General features: G+C 34.1%; 1 protein-coding gene across 1 annotated transcript; it reads left to right on the top strand.

The window, feature by feature from the left end:
• The first annotated feature begins 7189 nt into the window (after positions 1-7189).
• LOC134244539 (GTPase IMAP family member 4-like) lies at positions 7190-13773 on the top strand. Its single transcript, XM_062726799.1, has 4 exons — positions 7190-7302; positions 11385-11636; positions 11989-12198; positions 12619-13773. The coding sequence occupies exons 1-4, from the start codon at positions 7284-7286 to the stop codon at positions 13578-13580; spliced, it is 1443 nt and encodes a 480-aa protein (XP_062582783.1). The 5' UTR covers positions 7190-7283; the 3' UTR covers positions 13581-13773.
• Positions 13774-13799: the final 26 nt, after the last annotated feature.

A 13799-nucleotide genomic window follows, 5' to 3' on the forward strand; every position in this document is an offset into this window, starting at 1 on the left:
GCAAACTGGAGGACGAAGTGACGCTATTCGCCTTATGACATAAATAGGCTCCGAATCGAACAAATTACCTGTTCTGTAAGACACGATCCTCAATAAGACAATACTCCCTTACGGGGCAGTTCCATTTTGTCCGGCGTCCGTCTGTCCGTCTGTCTGTCTGTCTGTCTTTCCGTCTGTCCGTCTGTCTGTCTGTATCAAATAAGCTATTGGGCCAATTTCAACCAAACTTGCCACAAAGTATCCTTGGGTGAAGGGGATTTTGTTCAAATGAAGGGCCACACACTTATTCAAGGGTAGATAATTGGGAATTAATGAAAATTTAGTGGTATATTTTAAAAATCTTCTTCTCAAGAACCACTGTGCCAGGAAAGATGTTTTCTTTTAGACAATGAATGCAGCCAATGTTTACAAATAAAATAACCAATGCGCATGCGCATGGAAAATTCCACTAGGAGCTATGCAGAGCAGTGGGAGTGCCCACATGGCCGACCAATGTTTTACATGAAATATATAGGAAAACTTCTTCTTTTAAGAATCAAAGCCATTTCACATATTTATATGGGAGCATGTTTTTCCTCATGATCAATGTTTTACAGTGGAAACATCACACATCCATATGACTCATTGTCGGATACATTCAACATCAGCAGATGCTCTTCAAATTTGCAAATCAGGCAAACATAGAGATATATAGGAAAATTCTTTAAAAATCTTCCTCAAGAATGACAAAGCCATTATTCATCATATTTATATGGAAGCATGAGGTAGTGTAGATTCAAGTTTGTTCCAAAGTATGGCCGACCAAAGACAAGAAATATATAGAAAATTCTTTAAAAATCTTCTTCTCAACATTTTCTAAAAAATAGCAAATCCATATTAAGATTTAAACTTTATAAAAAGAACTGCAGAAGCCTCCAAGAAGACTCCATAACAAAACGCCTCAATTTTTCAGCATTAATAGATCATTACAATCCACATATTATACATGCAACTGAAACCCACCTTGATAAGTCTATAAAAACATCAGAATTCTTAGATCCAGATTTCTACGAAGTGCAAAGGAAAGACCGACTCTTTACTGAAGGACATGCAGGTGGGGGAGTACTTAATGCAGTGCGTAAAGATATCATAGCCTGTGGAGAAACAACACTAGAGACCAATTGTGAAATAGCATGGACAAAACTACAAGTGCAGGGCAGTAAACCCCTGTATACAGGGTGTTTCTATAGGCCCCCAGATAACGACACCGAAGCATTAGAACAGCTTAACATTTCCCTGAATAGACTCAATCATGGAAAGACACTAGCAAATCTACTACTGACAGGAGATTTCAACCTACCTGATATTAACTGGGCTGACAATGCAGCAACTATAAAACCAAGGCCACAATACAACTATGAAATCAATAATACGTTTCTACAAGTGGTAGGGGACCACAATCTAGATCAATGTGTCAGAGAACCAACTCGTGAGAACAACATCTTAGATCTTGTACTTACCACCAACACCAACCTAATTAAAAGCATATCTGTTGAAGATGGTATGAGTGACCATCAGGCAGTAGTATTAGATATAGACATCCAGACAAGACCAAATAAGAAACGACCGAGGAAAGTGTATGTATATAAGAGAGGAGACATGGAAGGGATTAGGAAAGAACTGGATAGCAGATATAACAATTTCAGTAATGATAATATCAATACACCAGTAGATGAATGTTGGAGATCTTTTAAAAACATCCTGACATCATTAATGGATAAGTACATCCCATCCAAGATGCTAACTACCAGATGGAACATTCCCTGGATTAATAGAACCATCAAGCAACTAATCAGGCGGAAACAAAGATGCTACAATAAAGCTAGAAAAACCAAAAAGGAAGACGACTGGGAACACTTTAGAGAACTACGCAGGCAAGTGAAAGCAGAACTGGAGAAAGGACATCAAGAATACATCGGAAACCTGTTGAATACATCATCAGACATGACCAGCTGTGACAATAACCCCAGTGTGAAAGCCGGAGTCAGCAAGAGATTCTGGTCATACATCAAAAATGCAAAGAGGGATAATAGTGGGGTGTCCACACTTAAGGTAAACAACACAAGCATAGAAGGCAGCAAACAGAAAGCTGCGGCCCTGAACAACCAATTTGAATCAGTTTTCACAATGGAAGACCACCAATCAACACCAGACCTTGGAACACCGGTAGCACCAGTCATTGGAGATTTACACATCAGCATAGAAGGAGTGGCAAGGCTACTGCAGAGTGTTAATGTAGCAAAGGCTAGTGGACCTGACCAAATATCCTGTCGGATCCTAAAGGAAGCTGCAAAAGAGATTGCACCTTACCTGACTTTCATATTTAAGAAAACACTCCAAACAAAGAATGTACCTGATGATTGGAAGACAGCGAACATCATAGCTTTATATAAAAAGGGAGACAAAAGTAAACCGGAAAACTATCGGCCAGTTTCACTGACATCAGTCCCCTGTAAAATAATGGAACACATCATGTTTAAGCACATTATGGAACACCTTGAAAACATCAAATACTGGTGGAATTTCAGCATGGATTCAGACAAAGAAGATCATGTGAATCTCAACTTATCATAACAGTAGAAGAAATATCACGTAAATTAGACCAAAAACAACAGGTAGACCTCTTGATATTAGACTTCAGCAAAGCTTTTGATACAGTGCCGCACAAAAGACTTCTACTAAAGCTGGACCATTACGGCATCAGTGGAAACATCAACAGTTGGATAGAGTCATGGCTGGTAACAAGGCAACAGAGGGTACTTGTAGATGGTGGGGAATCTTCATCAGTCCATGTGAAGTCTGGAGTCCCTCAAGGAACAGTCCTTGGCCCCCTGATGTTTTTGTTATACATTAATGACATTGGTAATAACATCACCTCATCTATTCGACTGTTTGCTAATGACAGCTTATTATATCTTGCTGTTTCTTCCAAGAGTGACTGTGAAAAATTGCAGAAAGACCTAACATCTTTTATACGATGGGCAGAAAAATGGCAGATGGTTTTTAATGCCACCAAATGTTATGTTCTTCGTATCTGCAAAAAACGAAAAATCATAGACTTCCCTTACCACATGAATGGACATGTTCTGGATAAAGTAGACCATAATCCATACCTAGGAGTAGAGCTGACATCAACACTCTCATGGGACCACCACATAAACAACATAACCACCAAAGCAACAAGATCACTCGGATTTGTCAGGAGAAATCTAGGGAAATTTCCCCAAGAAATAAAACATCAAGCATACTTGGCATTAGTAAGACCTCATCTAGAATATGCAAGTAGTGTATGGGACCCTTATCTTCAAAAACACATACAACAGCTGGAAATGGTGCAAAGAAGATCTGCAAGATTCATTGCTAGTGAATATTCAAGAGACCCAGGAATAGTTACCACACTTTTAGATAAATTGAATTTACCATCTCTTGAGATAAGGCGAAAAATATCACGCCTTCTCATGTTTCACAAAATACTACACCAAGAAATTGAAATACCAATACCTGACTACATCCAAGCATCAGAAAGATCAACAAGAAGAACACATCAGAAACGTTTTATCAGGCTAAGATCCACTGGAGAACAATATAAGAACAGCTTCTTTTCCAGAACTATCAAGGATTGGAAAGATCTACCACCCAAATTATTGAACATCGATAATTACGAGTCATTCAAGACCAGACTCGTAGAACATCTGAATTAAACACCAGAGCCAAAATTGTTTTTATCCTGCACTTCTACTGTAAATAGATGATTTTAAAATGCACCATTTGTCTGACGTCAAACTTGTGTGATGGGTCGGTGACCTCTTACAAGTAAAGAAGTAGAAGTAGAAGCAGTAGCTGAATCTATTAATAGCTAGTACTGCGTATAAAACTAAAAATGAACACACAGTGCAACCACCATAAACCATTTATATATGTAAATGTGTTAATGATGTAGTGAAAATAAATATTGAAAAACTTTTTAAAGTGTATTTAACATTCATTAAAGTGTCCTGCTTTATATTTGCCAGTGCGTGTGTGTATTATACGTACAGACACATTGACAATATATATTTCTGCAAACATGTTAATTTTTTAGTTTATAGTAGTATGCTTGTTTTTTCTACACTTTTTGTACTCACGCAGATCTATCATTTATTTATAATTATCCTTCTTAAATCGGTGTTTGATGTTTTTGACAGGGCATGGGTGACAAAAGTGTTCATCGAGCTACGAAGAATGAAGAACACGTGTATTCTATTTTGTATTGTAAATATTCTTCGATTTTAAAAACCTTTCGTAGAGATAGAAATTGAAAAGATTACTTAAAAAAATCAGGAAACGTTTTTCTTTTGAATCTACACAGATGTACTTATTTTGATCATCTACAGAGGCCTATATCTCAATGAACTTCTGTTGACGACAGTAAACTTCCCCTTTATGTTTAAATATCTTTTATCTTCTGCCGATAGTCATCTTCTTATGTGGAATAATTTGTCTCATTATACCTATTTAATTCCATGACGGATGTTACATTTTGCCGACAAAGACAAAATAATTTTGATAATTAACATTCCTTAATAAAATATCACTTGAATTTTAACTTAATCTTACATTAAGTTCAGAATTACAAAGACAGCTACTGATGAAAATAAGATTGACATGTTTCGTTTTTTCTCTCTAACCATAAAAAACTTTTACTATCCACTCTTTGCACAATTTCTTTTCCTTCTTCGGAGTCAACCGAAATGAAAATTGCGCAAAAATAATAGTTTTCTTTATGCAACCAAAAATTTTTATGTTGATTTTACATTTACTGACTTTCGAGGGTCTCACTGTCCACCGAATTTCCCGGCCGGTAGCCGTAGACCGGTGGTAATCGGTAGTAATCGGTGGTGTTAACGATGCCCCAACATCGGTCCACATCGGCCTATTAGTCCTAAAAGTATTAGTCACATTATCCAGCGATGTGCATACGATGGGCAACCAATGTGTTTTATGAAAAAAAACAAAGGTTCAACGATGCATTGTACATCGCTCATACATTGGTGAACATCGTTCGTACAAATGTTTGGTAGAACATCGACCGATGATCGGTTGTTATCTGTTGCCCACCACTCAACCCCATGATGACCTCAGATTCAACGGATATTGGACGATGCTCAGCCATACATCGGTCGATCCTTGAAAGATGTGTTAATGATGGGTTGCCGATGAGGAGCGATGTGAGGCATCGTTGGAGACATCGCCGATTATTTCCTAGATGACCCCACCGATTCGCAAAAAAGACTCAGTCACCGTCCGATCACTAGTGGTGCCCGGCCGGCAACCACACCATTTTCATCAAAAAACGCATCGGTTTCTCATCGTATACCCCATCGTTGGATAATGTGACTTATACTTAAGGCCGTTAGGCCGAAGGCATACAGTTTGGTTTGAGGGTCGACAAAACGCATTTTGCCCGAGAACATACAGTCAATAAATGTTTTTGTACCGTTCATTTTAATTTTATACTGTCTTCCGTGGTGTAACCTCAAGTCCGTCACTTTTGAACAGCAACGAATGAAAATGAGATTATGCTCCGCCCATTCTGTGACGTAAGCGGTCCAACATTTCACTCAACTGTCAAACATCGATTTTTTATGCACACTCAGCAAAACATTAAAAATGTTTTTTCGTATAAATCATAATAGGAACAAATTACTATAGCTATAACAATAGATTTTTTATTCAGGTCTATGAATAGCAACTACCTATGGCAATCAAAATACAAGATCGTACATTAATTTTAAAGTTGTTCAAAGTCAACTTTGAGAACTACTGCGGACAAAACTTAGATAATCAATGTACATCTACATACTAGTATCATACATAGAGACCGTCATGGTAGTTCATCCGATAGAGCTTTCTCCCAAATGACCCTCGTAAAAATGTAGCAACTTCTTCTTCGCCATGCTCTCGGTACTTTGAAGTGAAAGTTTTTGGACGGGACCTTAAAAACCAAGGCTTCATGCCAAATAGGAAGGAATTGGTACGACAAAGACCTCTGATTAGTGGCTTCAAGTGCCAAGTACAGATCTAAATATGCGGCCCTTCACCGGATAACGGTAAGTATCTATATGAGTGAAAAATTGTCCACCTGAACGTCAAAAACCTATAATCAATTAATGGAAGACAAATTTTATCATTCAATCATACGTAAAATAATTACAATCTAACTTTATTTCAGGTGAGAAAAACAATGAATTAAAACGGCTCTGAAATAACATTTTATGAATGAAGAGGCTTTGTTCCTGATTTATGAATCTGTTTACTATATCCACGTGTTATGAGTGATCTTATTTCATTTAATCATAATCAATTGCAACATTAAATGATTTATTTGTATATGTATTTATATTTTCAATAAAAAAAACATTTGAAAAAAAATATTCAAATGAAAACTTTACAAAATAAGCATTTTAATACAAAAACATTTTTGATGATATACCGGTATTAATCCAAGCTTGAGTGAAATACAACTTATTTAATACAAATGTTATACAAACAGTACATACAAACTTACGATGAAACATTAAAATAAAACAGTAAAAATGTACAGCAATATAATGTGATAAGAAAAAAAATTGCTAAACAAATAGGAAAATTACAACACAAATAGGGAATTATGTTTTAAAAAAGGAAATTAAGGAAAATTTCCAGTTGTAAAAGACAATCATTTAATTTGTAAGAAAAGTCAACTACGATTTTTTGGCCTTTACATTTCAAACATTCTAAAAGTGATGTATATTTTAAAAAAGATATCTAGGTTTTTTTTATATTCTTACAGAAATATAAAGAAATTTAAAAATCGTCGATATTTTTGTCCTTATCAAACAAATATTGAAAATCCCCGTTTTTGTTTAATTTAATAAAAATATACCATAGATCGGAAATGAAACATTTGAGACGTCTATTTTTAAGGATTGCCTTTCTAAATACAGATTGGAAATTAATTGAGCTTTTTTGTTTTTATTATTGGTAAATGTACTGTGTTCATATTTTGGACTTAAATGATGATTTCATGTTTGGTGATGCAAGATAATACTATTTTGACAAGGAAGGCCATATTTTCTAAAATAGTTAGCTTCCGTATTACAAGGCGTGCAGCTCGTGCAACTCATTTCCCGCCAAATTTAGAATAAAACTGTAGGTGAATGTCAATCATTTCATTAACCATGTGTTGGCTTTTGAGGAAAACATAGAAGTGAAGAAACAGGGGTATGGCAATGAGTGATAGAGGTAAGATAGAAAATAAACAATGCTTCAAACAATATTTGAATATTCAACATATGCTTAAAGCATCGTTTACCAGTCTTCTTAAGCCGTGTTGGGTGCTATATTTATCAACAGTGTTGTGTTTTGCATATTATATTGTGCCTAAATGGTTGTGTCTGTTTGAACATACAATTATAGTTCAAGAAGGAAAGAATCAAACTTGAGGAAACACAATAATTAGTTTTAGAATTGAAGTGTATTGATGCCAAACCGATATACATGTGTCCCAGTGAACATGAAATAAGAGACACCACTGAGTCTGCCAGTCTGCAGAGTCTTTTACAAACTTAATGTTTAAAATATTTCAAACCATCTTCACGCATTTGTGTTACATTTTAGATCACTTTTTTATCTTCACCATTTAACGTATAAAGGAACTGATATCAACATTATTATGATGATACATTATTATACTAAAGAAGTATTCCACTTGAGTATAGTAACGTGGTTCCTTTTTACACCCTTGGTTTACTGGTTAGATATAAGGAAAGAGTATTTTGTTTGATTTCATTGTGTATAACAAAGTATTTCTTATGGTGGCATATTTCTGCCCCCTACATGCAAGATAAATTATGTTAACATGCAAGAAAATTATGTCAGCATGCAAGAAAATTATGTATACATGCAAAATAATTATGTTGACATGCAAGTCACAAATCTTTTAAGGGAATCTGATTTAAATATGGGTAAAATCCCGTGCTGACGCCCGTATCTGACATCGTAGATGCAAGATGCAACATAATTATGAGAAGATGCAATTTACATATGTTAACAAGCGAGAAAATTATGTTGACATGCAAGATATTTATGTCAACATGCGAGTTAATTATGTACACATGCAAAATATCTATGTCAACATGCGAGTTAATTATGTACACATGCAACTACTTTATGTCAACATGCAAGATACTTATATTAACATGCGAGACATTACGTAGACATGCAGAATATTTATGTTTACATGCAACTTATTTATGTGAACATGCAAGATAATAAATTGCACATCAACTTACATATCTTGCATGTTAACATAATTATCTTGCATGTTGACATAAATAAGTCGCATGTTGACATAATTATCTTGCATGTTGACATAAAAAAAGTCGCATGTCTACATAATTATGTTGCATATTGCATCTAAAATGTCAGATACAGGCGTTAGTAAGTAAATTTACCCATATTTAAATTATATTTTCTTATAAGATTGGTTAACTTGCATGTCAACATAATTATCTTGCATGTATACATAATTTTCTTGCATGCTGACATAATTTTCTTGCATGTTAACATATTTTATCTTGCATGTAGGGGGCAGAAATATGCCACCATAATTTCTAATTAAAGCATTGTGTATTTATAATGAATAACTAAACATATCAAAAAATACAAGCCAATTTTTAACACCCATCGCACTAAAAAAAAAATGCCGGAACATTTTCCCCCATCAGACGACGGTTTCTCCTTTACATGGAAATGTGCGGAGACATTTAGATTAGATATTATAAAAAGAATATTCTTGATATATGATATTTTCCTTTCAAAGACGAATTATATGTTCAAGATTCACAATCAACTACAAATACAATTTTCTATTTACAAAACTTGAGCAATTAAACACTATAACAAGATTAACCAAACAAGTCCATGCTGACCGATATAAAACTGGACGTTTCAACTGAGCGCTAGCTTGCTAGCATGTTTGCCCGGGCATTTACCCGTAAAGACACAAATCCACGTGGCTTGTTTTGATTCTGAACAGGTCATAAATAGGCTAGGTCTTTCAACTAATTTTTCAAGTTGCACATGTAGTAAATAACATTTCATTGATAGATTTATAGGTACACGAAATTATTTAAAAAGATAATAACTCTTGCATACATTTAATTAAACCATTAAAAAGTTTAATTATCTACAATTGAATTGCACGATGTTGTGTTTTAAGGACAGGTAACTCAGGTGTGAAAAATGACCAACTAAATGCCAATTTATGAGTTATCGTTTATAGGAATGACATACAGGCTACTTCAGCATTGGTATTGTTATGTACACCAAAGGGTTCCTTACATTGTTTTGTACACAAAAGTGTTGACCAAAAGAAGGAGAATGTCTTCACTCTACCTGAAATAACAGTGTCAAATGAATGGGGAACAGACTATATTTAATATTTTTAACTCTCTTTGACGATTGTTATGAGGAAGAAAATATATTGGCATGTTTTTTAGTGCGCACTTTTGCGCTTCCTATATATATAATTATATATATTTTTACAAGTAAATGCAACAATTAAGTATCTTATTTGTGTTACCTAACACGAAGAAGAACGACCGAGTACAAACATTTAATCAGGTTAGAACTAAGAAGGGGGCTAGATTTCACTTTTTATTTTTATCAAAAATTTTACTTATATCTAATTAAACGGTGTCCGCAACTATGTAATAAATAAAATTAACATTAGTGCTAAATTTTAAACCACTGGATTCTATTGACAGCAAAGAAACACTTGGGAAATGATAAAAAATGACTTACGTATAAACAGTTAGATACTTCGGACCTGCTCTAAACAAGTTTCAGCAACGAGTTATCGTTCATAACAGCGAATCCCAGCGGCAGTTGAAAGGCCTACAATAATAATAATCTTTATTCAGGTAAAGACATTTAGCAATGTACAATAACATTTAGGTGTGAGTATGAACTCAGTATAAAAATTTATAAATAAATAAATATACATAATTTAAGAGATCAGTTATAAAACTAATTGACTTATAAATCTTATTTTTATATAATTCAAATAAATATATTATATTAAATATGCCTAAACCCAAGGATAGCCCATGAAAGCCAGTATGGCTTATTCCCAATGGGGTCCTTTTATATGTAACAAAATTACTGGCATATGACATATATAATATACAATATAAACAATAAATAGTATACTAACTATAATCGAGGTGGCTTAAAAATTTAATCATACTATGAAAAAGCATCTAAAACATAAGTTCTTAATTGTAGAGGTAGAAAGAAAAATTAAGTTATAAATCTAATAGTATAAAAAATCCTCTTTGACATTTTTCTTGAGTTTCTCCATAAAATGTTTTTTGACCTCTTTTTTGAATTTTGATTTACTTGTTATTGTTTTAATCTGGTCAGGTAGAGCATTCCAATTTTTAATTCCATTATAAAAAAATGTTTGAATCTCCATTTTTTGAACCCTTGGCACAAAAAAATTGAATTGACTTGATCTTGTACAATTTTTAGAAACATTTCGCTTAAAATTGCTATACATATAATTTGGACCTTTATTATGAAAAATATTGTAGACGTGATTGAGGCGTAACTGACACACTCTACTTCTAATGTTCAAAAAAACTAATTTTTCAAATTCAGTAACACTTACTCTTGATCTAGGTGAAACATCAAGAGTAAATCTAATAATCTTGTTCTGTATAACAAGAGGTTAATCGCGTGTAAAAGAAGACAGCGAAGAGGTTCAAAATCACAATACTTTAGTGAGAAAACAGAGAGCACAAGGTTGTTCAACAAAGATATTTTTACTCAACCTTTACACATATAATGAACACATTATACATTGTATATCAAATTTGACTCTGAACAAACCTGTGCTCGGTGTTTACGAAAGCTATAAAGTGTGTACCTGTCATTGATGTCTTACATATTCATGAAAATCAAAGGACCCTAACTTCAGCACGCAGCTTCGTATGCTGCGTATATCTATTATTTGACATTTTTAGACGATGACTCAAATAATAAAGACATTAGTTAATAATAGAATATAATTTTTAAGGCGTTTGATAAATGTTCGAAGTTTGACGAGGAAGCGGAGACCACAGATAAGCCTTATTGAGACTTGCCCTTTCTTATGCATAAAATATTCCTTATTCCTTACTGACAATAGCAAAAATACTTTTTAAAACGTCTTCTTGGCAGAAATTTCATTAGAAAATTCGATTGTTTTCTTATTTAATTGGAAAATTGAATATGCTTAGTATGAGTACAGCGAATCTTCACTTTAAATTTATTATTTTAAGAATGGCCGTGCACAAAGTGCACGTATCTTAACAGACCAGAGAGGATGTGCTGCGAGATTTGTGGCTTCAGGTCTATTGAAGATGATGAAGTCCCTTCTACTATTGTTCATCCTCTCTCCACATTTGACATAGAGGAAGATTCTGTAACAACCGATTCTAACCGAGACTCCTGGAATCCACCCCATCAAATATGTCCACCAAGTCAGTCCACAGGATATTGGTTTGAGCATATGGGCGACGACAGGCGAAAAGGTACATACATGTGCTTAACGATGTCAAAAATCCACAATCAGTATTAAAACAAATATCTATATTATTTTATTTTGGATGTTGTGTAATTTTTAAAAGATAAACTACTTCAGAAATATTTGAGTGTTATTTTGTCATTTTTGATATCTCAAAAAATGTATTTCATATACATTATATATGTTTCGCATTTCTGGAATTTCAACCTGATATATTTTCTTCTGATTCTTAAAGTTATCAAATACATCAACGAACAAAAATTTCAGAAATCTATTTTTGGAATGTTTTCATCACTGAAAATATCCTCACACTTATTTAATCACTAAAAAAATTCCTATATTTGTTTTCCCTTTCAAAGACGGAAGCTTTTTGAGAGATGAGTTGAGGATCATACTGGTTGGAAAAACCGGATCTGGTAAAAGTGCGACAGGAAATACCATTTTGGGCAAAAGGATTTTTGAATCGGATGTATCTAATTCAAGTATTACCAAATGTTGCAAAAAAGGATCAGTCCGAAGATTCGAAGAGGAGTTACTAGTCGTAGATACTCCAGGCCTTTTTGACACAGGTCTCTTATTAAATGAATGCTACATTTCTTTAAAATCCAGAGGCAAGAGGATGGGGAAAAGATTTAAAAAGATATTTTTTAACATATTTTACACATAGCTATTTAATCTTTTACGCTGATTTATAAATGTAGATCCAAATTATCTGAGTTCAAAAAATTCATGCACGAAATATAATTATGAAGTCACAACCGTAAATAAGAAACGATGCCTAATAAACTTGTCTATCTTTCGAGAGTTGTATTGCGGAAAAACTATTTCTTCCACCATGCAATTATAACAGTTTTTTCATCTAGAAAATTACAGAGCAAACCACCATTTAATTTTTTGATTATATTTTAGACTAATAGGCTTATCAAGATAATCAAAAATACACTATAATTTATCAAAATAAAGAAACAGTTGTATTATGATTTTTCCAGGCATGACAAATGAGGATATTACTAAGGAGATTTTGAAATGCGTGGGAATCAGCGCCCCAGGGCCTCATGCCATTTTGCTCATCATCGGAATCGGTCGGTTTACCAAAGAGGAAAGAGACACAGTTGAATTACTACGGAAAGCCTTTGGTCCAAACATGCTGAAATATTTGATAATTGTTTTCACACGAAAAGATGATTTAGACCGTGGGGGAAAATCTATAGAGCAGATTATAAATGATGCCCCTTCGTCTTTAAAAGAAATAATCAGCAGTTGTAAAGATCGATTCTTTGCCATAGATAATACAGAAAAAGGTACTGAAAAGTCTGAAAAGCAGGTGATGGCCCTTATAGAAATGATAAAAGCAATGGTGAAGGAGAATGGAAACAAATTCTACACTAGTACTATCTTTGACCAATCTGAGTTGGCTATTAGAGAACGCGAAAGAGAACTGAGAGCTAAATATGAGAAAAGCATGGAGGAGATCTCAAATCTTAAAAAGAGAGAAAGGACATTGGCTGACAAACTAGCATGTATGGAGGATCAGCTTCAAATTGACCAACAAAGTCTCACTCGCCGACTCAGTTCTTTACAGACGGATATGGACCATTTGATGATCGAAACCATTCCTGATAGTTTTGATGAGGATGAAAACTCAAAATTGGTCAGTTTGCAACAGATGATTTTAGGAGTGAAGAGCCGTCTGGAAGATGTGAGGCAAGAACAAGAAGAGAAGATGGACGAAGATTTCAGGTGTATGTTTCCCCATGAGTGCTCTGCATTTCATCATCCATATAGCGATGGGCTTGACCGATATTTCAGAGACAATGTTCGAAATGAGATTGAAAGTGGAGATACAAATATATTGAAAAAAGCGTGGAAGAATATCAAAAAGGCGGGATCAGAGCTAGTCAATAAGTTTAAGGATATATTTGACACAGTGAAGGAGAAGATGGGAGTTTGATGAATTTTTCATCAGTTACTTTATAGTTTCATACTCTTGATTGCATGTTAATACATCATCATGCACCAATTGTTGTGATTAATGTTTCAGTAAAAAAAATCCACTTTGCATCAGCAACCTAAATTATCATATAGTAGTCTCATACAAACGTTGCTATGTTATATATTAAAATCAAATAATTTCTATGCTAAAAGTATTACGGGTTTTTTTCTTATGTCA

This window comes from Saccostrea cucullata, unplaced genomic scaffold (assembly GCF_032062105.1).
Source record: "Saccostrea cucullata isolate Sc308-1 unplaced genomic scaffold, CSIRO_AGI_Scuc_v1 ctg294, whole genome shotgun sequence".
Taxonomy (NCBI): Eukaryota; Metazoa; Mollusca; class Bivalvia; order Ostreida; family Ostreidae; genus Saccostrea; species Saccostrea cuccullata.